This window comes from Podarcis raffonei, chromosome 14 (genome assembly GCF_027172205.1).
Source record: "Podarcis raffonei isolate rPodRaf1 chromosome 14, rPodRaf1.pri, whole genome shotgun sequence".
Classification (NCBI taxonomy): domain Eukaryota; kingdom Metazoa; phylum Chordata; class Lepidosauria; order Squamata; family Lacertidae; genus Podarcis; species Podarcis raffonei.
This window is the reverse complement of record NC_070615.1, coordinates 44,581,095-44,598,421: the sequence shown is the minus strand read 5'-3', so window position 1 is coordinate 44,598,421 and position 17,327 is coordinate 44,581,095. Positions and strand designations below refer to the sequence as shown.

At 45.2% G+C, this 17,327-nt stretch overlaps 1 protein-coding gene across 2 annotated transcripts in view; it reads left to right on the top strand.

The window, feature by feature from the left end:
• The window catches only part of LOC128401328 (multidrug resistance-associated protein 1-like), a 77,466-nt gene that overhangs the window by 17,403 nt on the left and 42,736 nt on the right, over positions 1 to 17,327 (top strand). For both annotated transcript variants that reach the window (XM_053364209.1, XM_053364207.1), the window contains exons 2-8: positions 3,653 to 3,829; positions 4,620 to 4,745; positions 5,850 to 5,987; positions 7,224 to 7,349; positions 13,178 to 13,239; positions 14,507 to 14,638; positions 15,970 to 16,197. In XM_053364209.1, coding sequence (XP_053220184.1) covers positions 3,653 to 3,829; positions 4,620 to 4,745; positions 5,850 to 5,987; positions 7,224 to 7,349; positions 13,178 to 13,239; positions 14,507 to 14,638; positions 15,970 to 16,197 — 989 coding nt within the window. The remainder of the gene's footprint in view (positions 1 to 3,652; positions 3,830 to 4,619; positions 4,746 to 5,849; positions 5,988 to 7,223; positions 7,350 to 13,177; positions 13,240 to 14,506; positions 14,639 to 15,969; positions 16,198 to 17,327) is intronic.

The window sequence follows — 17,327 nt, the reverse complement described above, 5'->3', positions numbered from 1 at the left end:
TCTGGAAGGCACTTTTTTTGCTGGGCGTCCTCCCCTCGCTGAAATCAGGCTGCTGCTGTGAAATTCCTTGCAGCCTCTTACAATGCTGGAAGGACCCCCAGCATAGAATTTGATAGGCTTCATAGAGAGCAGAGTTGCTTACAGGTGAAATCTTGCAGGGTAGGAAGCAATTGTATTATTACAGGGTTGCTGAACTGAGTTGGCTAGAATCTTGATAATATCCGTTACTGCCAATTTGATTAGCACTCTGGCGCGATTCTAGGTGTGCTTTTGAAGACGCCAGTGTACGTTTGAAGATTGGACGCGGGTGGCGCTGTGGTCTAACCCACCGAGCCTCTTGGGCTTGCCGATCAGAAGGTTGGTGGTTTGAATCCCCACAACGGGGTGAGCTTCCTTTCCTCTGTCCCAGCTCCTGCCAACCTAGCAGTTCGAAAGCCATTGCAAGTAGATGAATAGGTACCGCTGTGGTGGGAAGGTAAACGGCGTTTTTGTGTGCTCTGGCTTCTGTCACGGTGTCCCGTTGCGCCAGAAGCGGTTTAGTCATTCTGGCCACATGACCCAGAAAGCTGTCTGTGGACAAACGCCAGCTCCCTCAGTGTGAAAGCGAGATGAGCGCCGCAACCCCATATTCACCTTTGACTAGACTTAGCTGTCCAGGGGTCCTTTACTTTTTTTTTTACCTTTTACTTTTGAAGATACAGGTTGGTTTTCCCCATGGAATGCACAAACACCAACACCACCCTTCCCCATCTTGGTGACCTCAGGATGTATTGAGATTGCAATTCCCTGCAACCCTGACCATTTATTGGCTAGGGAAAATGGGTCTTGGGCCCAAACATCTGAAGGGAACAGGTTAGGGGAAGCTGGTCTAAGCTTTGGCACCCAGGTACACACATCCATAAGAACATAATAAGTGTCTGCTGAATCAGGCCAATGGCCCATCTGTTCCCACATCTGGGTAGTCATCGTGGCTACACAGATGCTTATGGACCTCCTTTGGTTTCCAGCAAGGGGTATTCAGAAGTATATTGTTTCCAGCTTTGGGGGCAGAGCATCTCCATCGTAGCTCCTCCTCATGTTTGTCCAGTGCTCTTTTAAAGTCATCCAAATTGGGGGCCATCACTGCCCCCTGCTTGTGAGAGCTCTATGGTTTATGCACTGCCTAAAGAAGTATTTTATCCGTCTCAAAACACCCAGTGTTCAGCTTCATTGCATGTCCACGAGTTCTAGCGCTATGAGAGAGGAGGGAAACTTCCTTTCTGACTGCTACTGTTCTATGCCACATACAATTTAATCCACCTCTATCGCGTCTCCTCTCATTCACATCTGCAACCATTCCTCGTAGGGAAGGCGCTCCATCCCCTTGATCACTTTGGTTGCCCTTCTCCGAACCTTTCCCAACTCTTACAAATATGCCTTTTGAGGCGAGGCAGCCAGGGAAATGGTGTGAATTGCCATTTGCCCGAGTGGCTGCAGTAAGTCAGAATCGCTCTGTAGATTACCTAGTAGGAAAGCTTTGCAAAACTCGGTGTTTCGGTTTTTTTTCTTTTTTGGAGAACGGCTGTAGATCAACAACAGAGCACCTGCTTTGTATGCAGAACGACACAGGTTTGTTTCCTGGCAACCCAACGTAGGGCTGGGAGAGATTGCTGCCTGAAACCCTGGTGAGATGCTGCCAGTCAGTGTTGACTGTACTGAGCTAGATGGGCAAATAAGCCCACTTGCGTTGTTGATTGTTGTTGCTGTTCTTAAGCGACAAAATAACTCACTTTTATGAGTGGAGCAGTGAACTTTTAGGTCAGTGTTTGGAGACTTGACTTGCACATGACTGGAGCAGCATAATGTTTCTGAGTTGGCATAAACCAGACAGACAGGAAAACCACCAAGTAAATGGCTTGGAACAAGCACCGTCTCAACAATACAGCAAGTGACCCTGTTGCACCCAGTTTGTCTGGCCTCAGGTTAATGAGACAGAGGAACAGGAAGCGAGCAGAGGAGCCTCCCTTAAAAGTTTTCTTGCCCAAAGACTGTGTCTGGTCTCAGTAACTTCGCCTTGATGCTTCTTGCCTGTTACGCCAGAAACCCGAGAGTTAAAAAGTGGCTTTCAGAAACGGAAAACAAATCTCGCTTCCAAATTCTTCCTCTGTTTCCCCGAGCAGCAGTGATAGCATCAGTCCTGAGTAAAGTTGCAGCATCTCAGTAAAATCTTATCTCTAGATTATCTCTTGTTATTTGTTGACAAGAGTATTGCAGGCAATACAAAGCAGCAAACAGCATAAATAGATAAGCATTGGTCCAGCCATATCAGTAAACAGTAAGTAATATAAATTTTTCAGTCGATAGAAGCAAAAGCCGTAGCAGACACAACTAGCAGTGTGTGGCAGTAGCAGTGAAGGTATAAGCGGCACATGAAACACAGATATAGTTTCAAGTATAAATAGAGCCAGAGCAAGCATAAATAGAACAACAGAAGAGCAGTAAACACCTCCCCAGAAACACACAGCCACCCACTTGCAAGGAAATGTACTGTATTTTTTGCTCTATAAGACTCACTTTTTCCCTCCTAAAAAGTAAGGGGAAATGTGTGTGCGTCTTATGGAGCGAATGCAGGCTGCGCAGCTATCCCAGAAGCCAGAACAGCAAGAGGTATCGCTGCTTTCGCTGTGCAGTGATCCCTCTTGTTGTTCTGGTCTGGCTTCTGAGATTCAGAAAATTTTTTTCTTGTTTTCCTCCTCCAAAAACTAGGTGCGTCTTATGGTCTGGTGCGTCTTATAGAGCGAAAAATACGGTAGTCCCATGTCTCCAGCAAAGGCCCAGGCAAGGAAGTAAGAACCCCCTCCAATTGAAATAGAAAGGCGATTGAAAAGAAACGTAGGAAGCTGGTTTGTAAGAGCTCATTGGTGCATTTAGCTTCTCTCTACAGTGACAGGCAGTGGCTCTCTGGGGTTTCAGACAGGGAGGAAGCATGCCAGTGCTAACTTAATTACATAAATATATCTGCTGACAAGGAGATTCGCCTTCTCCTGACAGCATCTTTTTTTACCTTTATCACCTACAAGGAAGGTATTCAGTAGGCGCAGCTCTCTCGCTTCCTCGCATTTCCATGATGGAAAGAAAATCTTCACTGCTTTTTGGGCTTCCTCTTTGCCCTTCAGCCGTTAAAGGCATACGTACCCCACCAAGTAGCATTGCTTATCAGCAGGACCCAATCCTCAATGTATTTACTTTCATTGACCTTTCAGCGTCACCACAAGAGAATAATGCTACTGATTTGTATCACTGTTGTTGTTCATTTGGCGGCGATTGATCGATCGATTCATAAAACTTTTGGCCAAATGGCATTCCTGAGATAGCTCAGTCGGTAGAGCGTGAGACTCTTAGTCTCATGGTCGTGGGTTCGAGTCCTGCATTGCAGGAGGTTGGACCAGATGACCCTCACGCTCCCTTCCAAGTCTATGATTCTATCCTGCCTCTTCTTATGCAGAGGCAAACCACAGGCCCATGTAGCTTAGTATTGTCTGCACCGACTGGCAGCAGCTCTCCAGGGTTTCAGGCAGGGAACATTCACAGCCCCATCTGGAGATGCTGAGGATTAAACCCAGGGCCTCCTGCAAACTCTACAGCGTGCTAACCCGTTCCCTTCTTTTCTCAGGACTGGAATTTAACATGGTACACCGAAAACCCAGACTTCACCAAGTGCTTTCAGAAAACCGTCCTCACCTGGATCCCTTGCATTTACCTCTGGGCTTGCTTCCCAATCTACTTCGTGTACCTCCAGCGCCATGACAGGGGATACATCCAAATGTCGCATCTCAACAAAGCCAAAACAGTAAGTGGCGCATTCATGCTCCGTCCCATTCCATAATGATAATTTTACTATTTATACCCCACACATCTTACTGGGTTGCCCCAGCCACTCTGGGCAGCTTCCAACATATATAAAAACATAATAAAACATTAAACATTTTAAAAATTTAATGCTGTATTGTTTTAACACTCGATTGGAAGGCGCCCAGAGTGGCTGGGGAAACTCAGCCAGATGGGCGAGGTATTAATAATAATAAATTATTATTATTATTATTATTATTATTATTATTATTATTATTATTATTATTATTATAACTTCCCTACACAGGAATGCTTTCAGACGGCTTGGGGGGGCGGGTGTTGGATAACTTCATACCCTCCAACATCTCTTCAATGAAAATAGGGACATCCTAAGGAAAAGCAGGACATTCCAGGATCTAATAATAATAATAATAATAATAATAATAATAATAATAATAATTTATTTATACCCCGCCCATCTGGCTGAGTTTCCCCAGCCACTCTGGGCGGCTCCCAATCAAGTATTAAAAACAATACAGCGTTAAATATTAAAATCAGAAACTGGGATGGCTTCTCTTAAGCCCCTGGAAAATAGGGACACTTGGAGGGTCTGCATGATATATATGAAAGCTAAAGTCTTCAGAATCAATTGTTCCACCAGCCCAGTCCATTCGTGCGCACGCACAAAGTAGCTCCATACAAAATGCTGCTAAGAGACCCTGTTCTCCTAATTCTATGTTTCATGAGAACTATTTATCTGAAAACGATCTTTTTCCCCCTTCCTGTTTCAGGCCTTGGGCCTCTTATTGTGGATAGTCTGCTGGGCAGACCTTTTCTACTCTTTCTGGGAAAGAAGTCACAACATTTTCCGAGCTCCTGTTTTTTTAGTCAGCCCTACGATTTTGGGCATAACAATGGTGAGTGAAAATGATGTTTTATTCTTCTGCAGCTTCATTTTAGCAGCAGAACTTGTTCTGTTTGTAACCAAGGACAATGGGGACAGCTAAAACGAGCCGTTTCCACCTATAGGAAACCTCGTTATGCTTGTGTCCTGATTGTAAATCCCGGCAGTAGCTTGTTGCTGCCTTGGTGCAGCCTCACCAGATCGGATTCCTGCACAACGCCTGATCAGAGAACCAAGGAGGAATGGCTTCAGAAGTTAATGGACTATGCGGAAATGGCGAAATCTAATGGACTACAGTGCAAATGGCGAAATCTACAGTGATAAAAGTGACCAACTGTTTATGGAAGAGTGGAGACCCTTTTCGGACTCTTTGAAATACTGTTATAGTCAAATGAAAACACCGGCAGGGTTCGAATCGCATGCGCAGAATGAAAACAATGATAAGTGAAATAGAGGATAATTGTATAAGATTAAAGTTTGTCATATAAAGCAGTAGGTATAAGGTGGAAATAAGAACATCACGGAAGTAAGAGCAGGAAGTCAAAGTTTTAAGAAAAACATATGTTGAAATATAAGTAAATTTTTAAAACCTGTGAAAATCAATAAAAACTATGTCTAAAAAAAAAATACAGTCGTACCTTGGAAGTCAAACGGAATCTGTTCCGGAAGTCCATTTGACTTCCAAAACATTCGGAAACCAAAGCCGGCTTCTGGTTGGCTGCAGGAAGCTCCTGTAGCCAATCGGAAGACGTGGAAGCCACGTCGGACATTCGGCTTCCAAAAATAGTTTGCAAACCAGAACAGTCACTTCCAGGTTTGCAGCGTTCGAGAGCCGAAACATTCGGGAACTAAGCTGTTTGAAAACCAAGGTACAACTGTGGATCAATAAATATAAAGTTGGAAGGTACCCTGAGAATCATCTAGTCCAATCCCTTGCAATGCAAGAATATATGACTGTCCCATATGGGGATCGAACCTGCAACCTTGACATTATCAGCCCCATGCTCTAACCAACTGAGCTGTGTCCAAGGGGAGGATTTGTGGCCTTGTTCTCGTTTTGCTTTGCCATCATCGTTCTGATGGAACAGTAATCTCCTGCCCTTTGATATCTCCACAGCTGCTTGCCACATTTTTGATACAGTACGAGAGGATGAAAGGAGCCCAGTCTTCAGGAGTCATGTTGCTCTTCTGGCTTATTGCGCTCCTGTGCGCCACCGTAACTTTTAGATCCAAAATTATGCACGCCTTGAGTACGGTAAGCAGCCTCCGCTAAGCACAGATGACTCTTTGGAATCGTGAAGGGAATCAGTTGCTTGTTTAATGATTTAACTCGGGATTCTTGGCAATCTCTGTGCAGCCACACAAGTGAGTTAATGACCCATTAAACCTCATTCCGAAGTGTTAAAGGCCACTAAAGTGTGCTCGCTTTCCTTTTTCCCTGTTTGTTTGAAACTCCAATCAAAGCCTGGATGAGCTTGTCAAGGGACTATCAAAACGGCCCTGCAGCCTCCTTGGAAGTGCAGTTTAGAGATACCCCACCCCACCCCACCCCGACCAAAGCTGTGGGCGGCGGCTGTTGAAAGAGCTGGGGAAATGTTTTGTTCTTTCTCCTGATCATTATGCAGAGAATTTTCTGCGTTTTTATTTTTTTAAGATGTGTTAACTAGTGCGTGCATGCGCATGCACATTCTAGCATGCTGTAAAATGCAAACCCTTCCATTTGCTACAGCTTTTTTACATTATTATTATTATTAATATGATTATTATTATGATTTCTATACCACCCCTCATCATAAGCTCTCAGGGTGGTTCGCAGAATAAAACGCAGGATAAAAACAAGTAAATAATGAAAAACAAAACAACCCTTGAGGAAATGGTTCGTTCTCAGGTGTGTGCAGAGCTGCCTCCGAACATGGCGAGTCTATAGATCAGGGTCAGCAAACTTTTTCAACAGGGGGCCGGTCCACTGTCCCTCAGGCCTTGTTGGGGGCCGGACTATATTTTGTGGGGGGAAGAATGAATTCTTGTGTCCCACAAATAACCGAGAGATGCATTTTAAATAAAAGGACACATTCTACTCATGTCAAAACACGCTGATTCCCAGACTGTTCGCGGGCCGGATTTAGAAGGCAATTGGTCCAGATCCGGCCCCTGGGCCTTAGTTTGCCTGCCCATGCTATAGATTGTCATGGAATAATAGCCATTGGAATCCCCTTCTCTTCCTCCTCATTGGACTTCTCTAACCCCCTTCAAAACCTTCTAAAACTGTGGCAGTCAGCACGTTTTACGGCGTACCATATTCCATAAATTAGTTACACCCTGTGTGGAGACGCCCTTCTTTATCTCTGCCCTGAATCTCCTGCTGATCAATTTTGTCTGACGCGCCCAAGTATTGATGAGAGAGTTTTCTCCATCTCCTTTCTCTACAACGCACGTTATTTTGCTGGTTTCTGTCAGTCCGCTAACCACAGCATTCAATGTCTTCTTCTAGGGTTCTGAAGTCGATGTTTTTCGTTATATTACATTCTACATCTATTTCACTTTGGTGCTAATCCAGCTGATATTATCCTGTTTTCCTGAGAGGCCGCCTTTGTTTTCGGAAACAGTTCATGACCCTGTAAGTAACTTGCCTTGGGAGGTGCCTCTCTGAGGGATGCCTGGGAATTTGCTTAAGTAGGTTGCTTCTAATAATTTTGTGATTGATTGATTTTCAATTTTATACATTTCAGTAATTTTATACTCATTTTAACATTTGAAAACTTGTCTTCCTTCCCCTTTTTTCTGCGGTTCCTTAAATGTATTTTTTAATACATTCTGCATATCCAAATTAACTTAATTTGCTCATTTATTCATCCACTTTAAATATATACTCCTCTAAAACTGCAGGTTATTACAGTAACCCTGCCAATGTTCTTACCAGTTTTCTTCTAATAATTTTGTTTGACCATGTTATATGCAAACAAATTCTTAAAATAAGAATTCTGGAACTCTCTTCTTAGAGTTTCCAGAAAGAAGCAAGTTTATTGGCCGAATTGTTGGTGGTGGTTTTGTTTCTTAAAGGTCATTTTCTTCCTATTTTTCTGGTCCTATAAATACTGCAGTGTGGAAACTTGTGTGTCTGTGTATCCTAAGCTGTTGTTCAAAAATCTCTGCAAAGAGGCTCACGAACCAGGAAGCGGACATTTCTGCTATCTCGTTTGTGCACAGGCCTTCTCTCTGTTTTGTGGGATTAGCACCATTTCCCCGGCTTGACAGTTGTGATTTAGCTCTTAATTAGGTCCATAGTTACAAGTTCTTATTTTTAGACGGTGATGTACCTTGTGGACTTAAATGGCCTCTGGTGGTTTATGTATTTGCTCAGCCAGACCATGATACTGATTTTAGTGAACAGGTGAGCTGGTTTGGGAGTTTGAGCTGGGACCGAGCGGTGGGATAAAACTGCAAAAAGAGGAGCAGTCAGAGCTATTCAGCTTACTTTTCCCAATAGTAGACTAGCTGAAATATCTACTAACTTAGTCACAATCATTAATTTCAGCAGGTATACAGTCGTACCTTGGTTTTTGAACAGCTTAGTTCCCAAACGTATTGGCTCCTGAACGCCACAAACCTGGAAGTGACCGTTGCAGTTTGCAAACTATTTTTGGAAGCCAAACGTCCGACGGGGCTTCCACTGCTTCTGTTTGGCTGCAGGAGCTTCCTGCAGCCTATCAGAAGCCGCGCTTTGGTTTGCGGACATTTTGGAAGTTGAACGGACTTCCGGAACGGATCCTGTTTGACTTCCAAGGTACGACTGTACTTTGAATAAAAGTTAATTGCAGACCACCCATAAGAATCAAATTTATACCAAGTCAGGCCCATTGGTCCATCTAGCTCAGAATTCTGTACACTGACTGGCAGCAGCAACCGCAGCTCTACAGGATTTCAGGAAGGAATTATTTACCAGCCCAACAGGAGATGCCATTGAGGGTTGAAGCTGGCACTTTCAGCATGCAAAACAGATGCTCTGAGCTGCAGCCAGCAGGGGCATTCAGACACACACGAGAACAAACCTTTGGCTTGCATACACTCCTCCTTCCTTGCACACAGTGGCTCACTTCAGACAATGATTCTCCTTCCCGCTGCATGCTGGTTTCAGCACACTGTCACTGGGTAGCTCAGTTGGTTACAGCGTGGTGCTCATAACGTCAAGGTTAGAGGTTCAATCCCCATACGGGACAGCTGCATATTCCTTCATTGTAGGGGGTTGGACTAGACGCAGTGGTTCTCAACCTGTGGGTCCCCAGATGTTGTTGGACTACAACTCCCATCATCCCTCAGCTCTGGCCTTGCTACGGGTGATGGGAGTTGTAGTTCAACAATATCTGGGGACCCACAGGTTGAGAAAGGCTGGACTAGAGGATCTTTGAGATCCCTTCGAACTCTACAATTCTATGGTTCTATGATTCTGGCTTTTATTAAGCCAGAGATCCCTGTTATATTTGAAAAAGGGGAACTGTGGATTAATGTCAGCAGGTTAACGAATTAGGAGAAATAAGCCAGGATACCCTGGAATGATTGCCCAACCCAGCCATTGATCGATGACTTCCTGGTTCGGTAGCAATTTATACTTTCCCAGTTCTTTCAATTAGTAAACTATGAAACCAGGTTTGAGAAGTTGCTAATCTCGGGGTGCCAAGGAAGAACAGAATATGTGAGCCCAAGATTCCTTTGGTCTTGTTTTTGTTACGCCCAACCACCACTTGATGTAGTAGTGCTTGAAGAACCCCTGTAATGGGTGCAAATTCTTAGGGTAGTCTTGTCCCTGTAGCACTGCTGGCTGATGGCACACTGCGGTAGAACACACTTCCTAAATGGAAACTATGGCAAACGATACTCTTAACAGGTAAACAGAACAAGTTAGCAGTTATTCTGGTTAAAAACTGGATATCACTTCTAAGTTAGAAATGTTCTCCAGAAGGAGAGGCCTGTATTCAAATCTTACCCACTCTAGGGACTTGCTTTCAGTTCCCTGTTTGTGAGTAGAGAGTTACCTCACCCGAGTGGTTGCAAACCTGAAGAGATTATGGTACCTGCTGCTGCTGCCCATTTAGAGTTATATTGTTTGAGTAAAATATCTTAATGAAGACGCTAATGAATGGTAACGTAATCCAAGGCAGAATTTGCTTGGAACCTGAACTCGGGTCTTTTGTTACAGCGACTGTTTTGTCGTGAATTGATTCATTTCAAAGGGGAGGCATTTCTTCCTAATAGGAATGCAATCAGCCAGAAAGAGCAGTCAAAGCCCTTCATCGTGTTTGACCTGTTGCCACTGACTTCTGCCAACATAAATATTTGTCTTCAGCCTATTCTCTGCCTCTTTTGATCACTGGGGCAGATAAAATCTTGCTCTCTGGCTCTTGCAAGTAGCTTAGTTTTGATAGATAGCAAAATGCTGGTGGGGCTGGCGAGCAAGCGGCCCAGGCTCCCCTTCCCGTTGTGCCTGTTCATCCTTTCCCCAGATCCAGAACTGAGAATCTCACTGCCTTTAAGCCATATTCATCAATGGCCACTGGCTGTTCTGGTAGTTCAGAAGGGTTTCCACGCAGATCTGCTTTCTATTATTTTTGGGAGTTGTCCGTATGGTGTGCTTCCATGGAAAACTTGAGCACACGAAGGAATGCGATAATGCGGGAAGTGCTTGGCTTCTATACTGCACAACAACGCTCTCGGTAACCAAGAGGTGGTTGTGCCGGCTGTGCCAAAGTTAGGAGAGGAATCGGGGAGATCCTTACGCCGCCCCCTTGGCATTCCTTGGGAAATAATAATCATGGTTGGGTGGGTGGTAGCGGCTGCTGTTTCCCTTTGCTTTTAAATCAAAGCATAACTTGTGCCTGGTTTCATCTGTCTGAGATGATACGTAAGAGCATGTTGGCTTTTGTTGTTTTTTTAGCTGCTGCTTTCCGCCTTCACCAGAGGGTGGGGACCACCATGCCTCAATGTGTTGTTTTTGACCTCGCAAGCCCTGCCACATGTAAACAGGCTTCCAGACGCAGATGATTAATAGGGCAGTTGGGGCTCCAGCGGCTGTTTGATAAGTTAGGGACACTCTGGACTGTTCAGCGGAAAGCAAGGACAGAGGGTGCCTTGTCTCCGGCCCGGAGAAATAACTTTATAATGTGTTGTGTCGCTGGGCCAGGAGCAGCGAGTTCTCGCTCGGCTTGGCTCTGTGTGGCCAAAGCAGCCCTCTTCCCTTTCCCGGACCCAGCCGAATTCCTGCAGGTGGTGGTGGTGATGATAAGAACAGGCCAAGAGAGGTAGTAGTGAAGCCAAGAGGCCGAGACAGGTTCATGGTGGCTGGGATTGGGGTGTTGGTGGAAGCTGCCTGGCAGCAAAAGCCAGCCAGGGCTAGAGAGCAGCAGGTTGGCAAAAGCTGGCTTATAAGTACAGCGGTACCTCAGGATGCGAATGGGATCCGTTCCGGAGCCCCGTTCGCATCCAGAAGCAAACGTAACTAGCGACGGTACGTCTGCGCACGCACGTGTCACTTTTCGTCGCTTCTGCGCATGTGCATGGCATCATTTTGAGCGTCTGCGCATGTGCGAGTGGCAAAACCCGGAAGTAACACGCTCCGTTACTTCCGGGTTGCCGCGGAGCGCAACTCGAACACGCTCAACATGAAGCATATTCAACCCGAGGTATGACTGTAGACAGCAGTAGAAGAAAGACAGTCAGGGAACCGAGAAAATCCCTGAAACGAGAAGTAATCGACTAGAAATACTATCTTATGGAAATGGACTAAATAATAAAAATCAAAAGGTTTAAGGGAAAAAAATGAGAAAAACCTAAAATTGAACAAAGCCTTAACGGGTTGCTGGCCGCAAACCTCGTTTCACTGAACTATTCACTTTCCTCAGAAAGAAATAGAAAAATCATAAACCTTAAATGACCTTTGCTTCACCTAGGTCAAGCTAGGATTATAATACTTCAGAATTTTTGGGAGTTCTACACCCTTTCTTTGAGTTTTGGTCATTTAAGGTTTATGATTTTTCTGTTTCCTTCTGAGGAAACTGAATAGTTCAGTGAAACGAGGTTTGTAGCCGGCATCCCATAAAGGCTTTGTTCAATTTTAGGTTTTTCTAATTTTTTCCTTAAACTTTTTGATTTTTATTATTTAGTCCATTTCCGTAAGATAATATTTCTAGTCGATTACTTCTCATTTCAGGGATTTTCACTGTATTTCATTTGTTTGGGGCATATAAGTAGACAGCTTTTGCAGAACAGAAAGTATAAGCTTTCTCATTCCCGGGGAAAGGAACTTGAGCAGTGCCACCGCGGGCTTTTGTGCTCACCACTCCAGGAAGGGAGCGCCAACCAGGGTTGGTGCAAGGGGCTCTCCTCCTTGGCAATGTGCTCTTTGTTGAAGTTGGCGGCTGCTTTTCAGCTCTGCGGTTGGGCGTTGAGCTAGAATGGAAGTGAGGGACTGAGCGATGTCTCACCACCGGGGAGACTGCCCTTTCCGTAACCCTGACTTAATGTTGTATAATTGGCTGGGCCTTTTAATCTGTTGGGAGGGACTGAGACGCCGAATATTTTCTAGTTTGACTGCGGGTTTGGCTGGGGAAGGGAAAGTTTTTCCTGATAGCTCTAATAAAACCGCTGACGTCCTTGCCATATGTGTGCTAAGGTGCTTTCGGAGCCAAGCAGCACTGATTCCAAATGACCGGAATATTTTTCGGTTTGTGGCAGGAGGATTTGAGTGAAGGGCAGTATAGCTCAGAGACAGAGCCAGCTGCATTGCATGCAGAAGATCTCAAGTTCGGCCTCTGGCCTCTCCAGCTAAAGGCCCCTGCCTGAAATCCTGCAGGAGTCTTACCTGTCGGCATAAATAATACTAGCATCATCCAGGATTTCGATTGGGGGCCTTTAGCTGGAGATGCCAGGGTCAGCCTTGGGACATGGTACAGGCAAAGGAGGTGCTCTGAGGTAGCTTTCTGTGTTCTCGAACATGTTGTTTAAAACTAGAGTCTAATTGCAGAGGCAGGGAGTGGGGCCTTGCAGCTGAGAATTAGCTAGTGGCTCCAATTTGGGGTTTCAGCATGATAAAATCTCCCCTCCCCCTCCCAAATCTGGTACTTCTCCCTATCGCTGTTAGAGAGCTCCATTTGAAAATGTTTCTCATGTGTTATATACATACACACGCTGGGGTTTTGTGAGACGTGCCATCTACGTGCTTGGTTTTAATTTGGCACGCATTATTGAACTGAATTCATAATGTTAAATGGGAACCCTTAATGTTTGTGTGCAAGTTAGCATGTATAATATGACTAAAATTCGGGATGGAAATGAGAAACTAGGTGTGGCAAGCTTTGTTGGGATTTTAAAAAAAGCACTTGGATGTTACATTCTGCAGAAAAGCAGAAATATTAAATCAGATTTGTAACAGGTTGAATATTTTTCACTCCTTAGAATCCCTGCCCGGAATACAGCGCTTCTTTTCTGTCCAGGATCACATTCTGGTGGATCACTGGGTAAGAGGACAAATGGTTCACATTTGAGCTCCATCAACCTACTTTCCCTATGCCTGTTTAAGGTTTGCTCGAGGCTCTGTTATCCTTGGCAGTTTGACATATAAGTCATATTGGGTGCTGGCTCCTCCTTAGAAAGAAATGAGAAACAAAAACGGTTGTGTATCAAGAATTCCAAGTGAAATAAACCAATGACCATATGAATAACAGCATATTTGAGGGGTGAAGCATTGAAATTCTCAAACACAGTGGGCTGGCTGTTTTCTTTCTCTCTTTCTATTTCATTCTCTCTCTGTTTTCCTTCCTTCCTTCCTCTTTTCTTATCTAAGGCAGGGATGGGGGGGTGTCCTTGACCACTCCCATCAGCCTCAGCCACGATGGCCAATGATCCGGGATGATGGGAATTGTAGTCCAGCACCCATCTACTGGTGGTCTAAGGCGTTCACCTATGTTTGCATTTCATATGAGCTGCGCTTGTGCACCTTGTGGCTTATTAGTCCCATGTTTCTGCTACAGAAATACTGATTATATATACTTGCAGTTCTCTGTAAGTGGTTTTGCCACTGGACGTTGCCCAAAGCAATGCAATATATTATTATTAAAAAGCAGCATTAAAACAAATACAGGGTAACTCTAGTTGCGTTCACCTCCGGTTACGTATTCTTCAGGATACGTATGTGGCAAACCCGGAAGTATTTTTACGAGTTTCGTTGCGCGCGCATGCACAGAGGTGCTGAACAGCGCCATGTGCAGAAGCGGCCCCTCCGGTTGCGAATTCCTCAGGATCCGACCAGACCTCTGGAACGGATCACGTGCGCAACCAGAAGTACCACTGTACTTAAAAAACAGCAGCAGCAGCATAAATAGAATAGAATTTGATATAAATACGGTTGTGTAAAACAGCAGTAACCAGGTAAAAAGAGTTCAACTGAATACATCAAAGAAAGCTTATTTTTATTTTTGTAAAATAGACGCAAGCAGCAAAAAAGTTCCACTCTAAGGCCAAGCCGATCTAGTTTCAAGGATAGAAGGGACCCTGAGCCACAAGCTACCCATGACTGGAGAAGAATGGAGAGCTTTTGAGGGAGGCCATATTGTTCTAGGGAGAGGGATTATATCACACTATAAAACCATGATGCCAATTGGTGTGCTATTCAGTAGAGGAGAAATTGCAGCTGTTTCTATAACTTTTGGCTTGCAGGGGGGAAGGCCTCGATTTTCTAATTTTCTATGCACTCTTTGACTAACTGCTGCACATTTTCTAACGTAGGTTGATGATTCAAGGATATCGGCAGCCGTTGGAAGCGAAAGACCTGTGGTCGTTAAACAAGGAGGATACATCTGAAGAAGTGGTGCCTGGTATGGTTCAGAACTGGGCGAAGGAGTATGCGAAGGCAAAAACGTAAGTGTTTTAAGTTTACCGTCAGTGTTAAACTACTAAGAATCCGAACGGGAGCCTGTGGCTGCCAGATGTTGCTGGACTATCCTTCCTTGTGCTGGCTAGGGCTTGTAGGGGGTAATGCAGATCATTCTCGGTATAACTCCACTGAGGTTTCACCTTTCGTTTTCTCCGTAAACTTCCTTTCTACAACAAAGTCTGTAAAACAGAAAGAATGAAGTGGGGAGGGGGGGAGCTCCTCAACCGTTTCTGTCCTGGCTCTGCAAAAGGCGAGAAACTCTTGGTGAGTCCAGGAGAGGGGAGAAGGCAAAAAAGTCAATGAGTAGCTGAATTGCAAACCCTGCCTTGCAGCTATTCAAAGCCTCAGACTCCAAAACACAGTTGCATGCAGGCAGTTCCAAAATTAACGGATGATTTACAGCAGGGGTCGGAAGAGTTTTTGTGGCTTGGGCCGGTTTACAGTCCCACAGACGCTGCGGTGGGCCGGAGCTTCCTGCAGCCAATGAGAAGCCGGCCAGTGTCGTGGAAGGCGGTCCCCACTCTGCCCCGTGCTGGTTTAGTGTGGCGCATGGGAGCCGACTGAGCGGCCAGAGGGGGTCCCTGAGTGGGCGGCGGGGGTCCATGGGCCGGTTAAACAACCCCCATGGGCCACCCATGGGCCTTAGGTTGCCGGTCCCTGATTTACAGTATATTTGCAAGGAACACAGGCCTGCTTCTCTGCCAAGGCATTTTCCGCCTCTTCTTTGACCTCCTTGCAGATGCAAGACTTTGCATAACTTCGAAACCCATTTGCCTCTCATTTAAAGCAGCCCGATGCAAAAGAAGCCAGGGTGTGTGCACCTTTAACAGATTATTATTATTATTTATTGAATTTATATACCGCCCTATACCTGAGGGGTCTCAGAGAGTATTTCAGCAAGCCTAGCCTGTCACGCAAGGTAAAGCTGCTGCAATTCTCTCTTCTATACGGCTACTAAACATGCAGGCAACTTGACTCCTTTTGCATGTGGCCACCGCCCTCATCTCTCCCTCTGCCCCTCACAAAAAGCAGCAGGTAATGGCCAGGTAGAGAACTGCGTCTGACCTGCCACCTGCACCTGGGGTTAGAAACTTGCTCACCGGGTGATGTTGGCTTGGCAATTCCTGGCCAGCGTTCAAGGGATGTTAGGAGCTGTAGTCCAGCAATATCTGCAGTGGGCGGTGGCAGCGATGAGTTCTACACTATTTCCCCCCACAGTTGTAATAAAGAAATATGAAAATACCATAAGTACACGTTGTGTGCAAATGAAGTATGCCAGTGAATACAGAATCTCTGGACGCTTCTGTTTCGATAGGCTCTCGACGCCAATGCTGTACTCGCCCAAGAAACCTACAAAATCCAGTGGCTCGAACGGGGATGTGACGGAAGAAGCTGAAGCTCTGATCATCAAACCTTCTCAAAGGGACAAGGAGCCGTCTCTTGCTAAGGTGTTATACAAGTCGTTTGGGCCATACTTCCTCATGAGCTTCCTCTTCAAGGCCTTTCATGACCTTATGATGTTTACAGGACCTGAACTCTTAAGGTAAGCAGAGAGCTGTCTTGCTCCCATCACTGTAGAGTGCATGGATAGTTGCTGCTGGTATCAAACTTTTCCATGGGTGGTTGTTGATTGCTTTTGATACTCCTCTTTCCTTTATAAAGCAGATAGTGATTTACTTGGGTCTCCCAGCCCAGGCGCCTCCAAATGCGGCCCTCTAGATGTTTTGGAACTACAACTCCCATCATCCCTAGCTAACAGGACCAGTGGTCAGGGATGATGGGAATTGTAGTCCCGAAACATCTGGAGAGCCGAGTTTGGGGATGCCTGAGCTAGCCATTTCCCACTTTCACACTCATCAGAACCAGAAATAGATGTCCCCAGATTTCATACAGTCTGGCACGCTTAGGAAAACGGCTGTCTAGGAGTTTACATGGTGTTTCTGTTCCTCCACTTACGACAGCGGTTTTCACAGCATTTGGAGGCACTCTTGGCAATCCCCTTGGAAGATTTTCAAACATTCCTTGGTGAGAAGGTACAGAACATCTTCCCTGAAGATGGCATGCTAACCCTCTCCAGACCTTCCCCTCCAATGGAGTGCAATGTGGCTGTGTTTGAGCAGGAACACTTTGTTCACATAAAACGGCAATTGAACTCTAGTAAGTTTGCTCAGCGATCCATGTAAATGGGCTGTGCCTCATATGAAAGTCAAGCGTTCAAAATGAACTTCTCTGGTGTATAATAGCACTCCAGGATCTTCAGCAGAGAGTTGCCTTTTGTATTGCCTTCCACTTTCTGCTTTTAGCCAGAGCTGTCTGGGATTGACCCTTATAAATGCAAAACTTTTGCTCTTCCATCAAACTCCGGTGCTTCTCTCTGAACATTGCACCCTGGAGTTTTAGATAGAGAACACGGGCAATGTGATTTTTAAGGAAATATTTGGGAAGGAGGTGCTGAAATCTCAGTGGCAAGCCCACACCGTACTTACTTTGGAACGAACATTGTTTTAACCAATTCTAATTTTTATATAGTTGTAACCCCTGGAATCTTACGGTGGTGGAGGGAGGGGTAAGAAAGCCAAATAAACAAACCCACAAAAACCTCCCTTATGCATGACAGGCTTGGAAGTCTGTCCGGTCTCATAAGTTATGTATTTTCCCCACTTTAAATCTCCC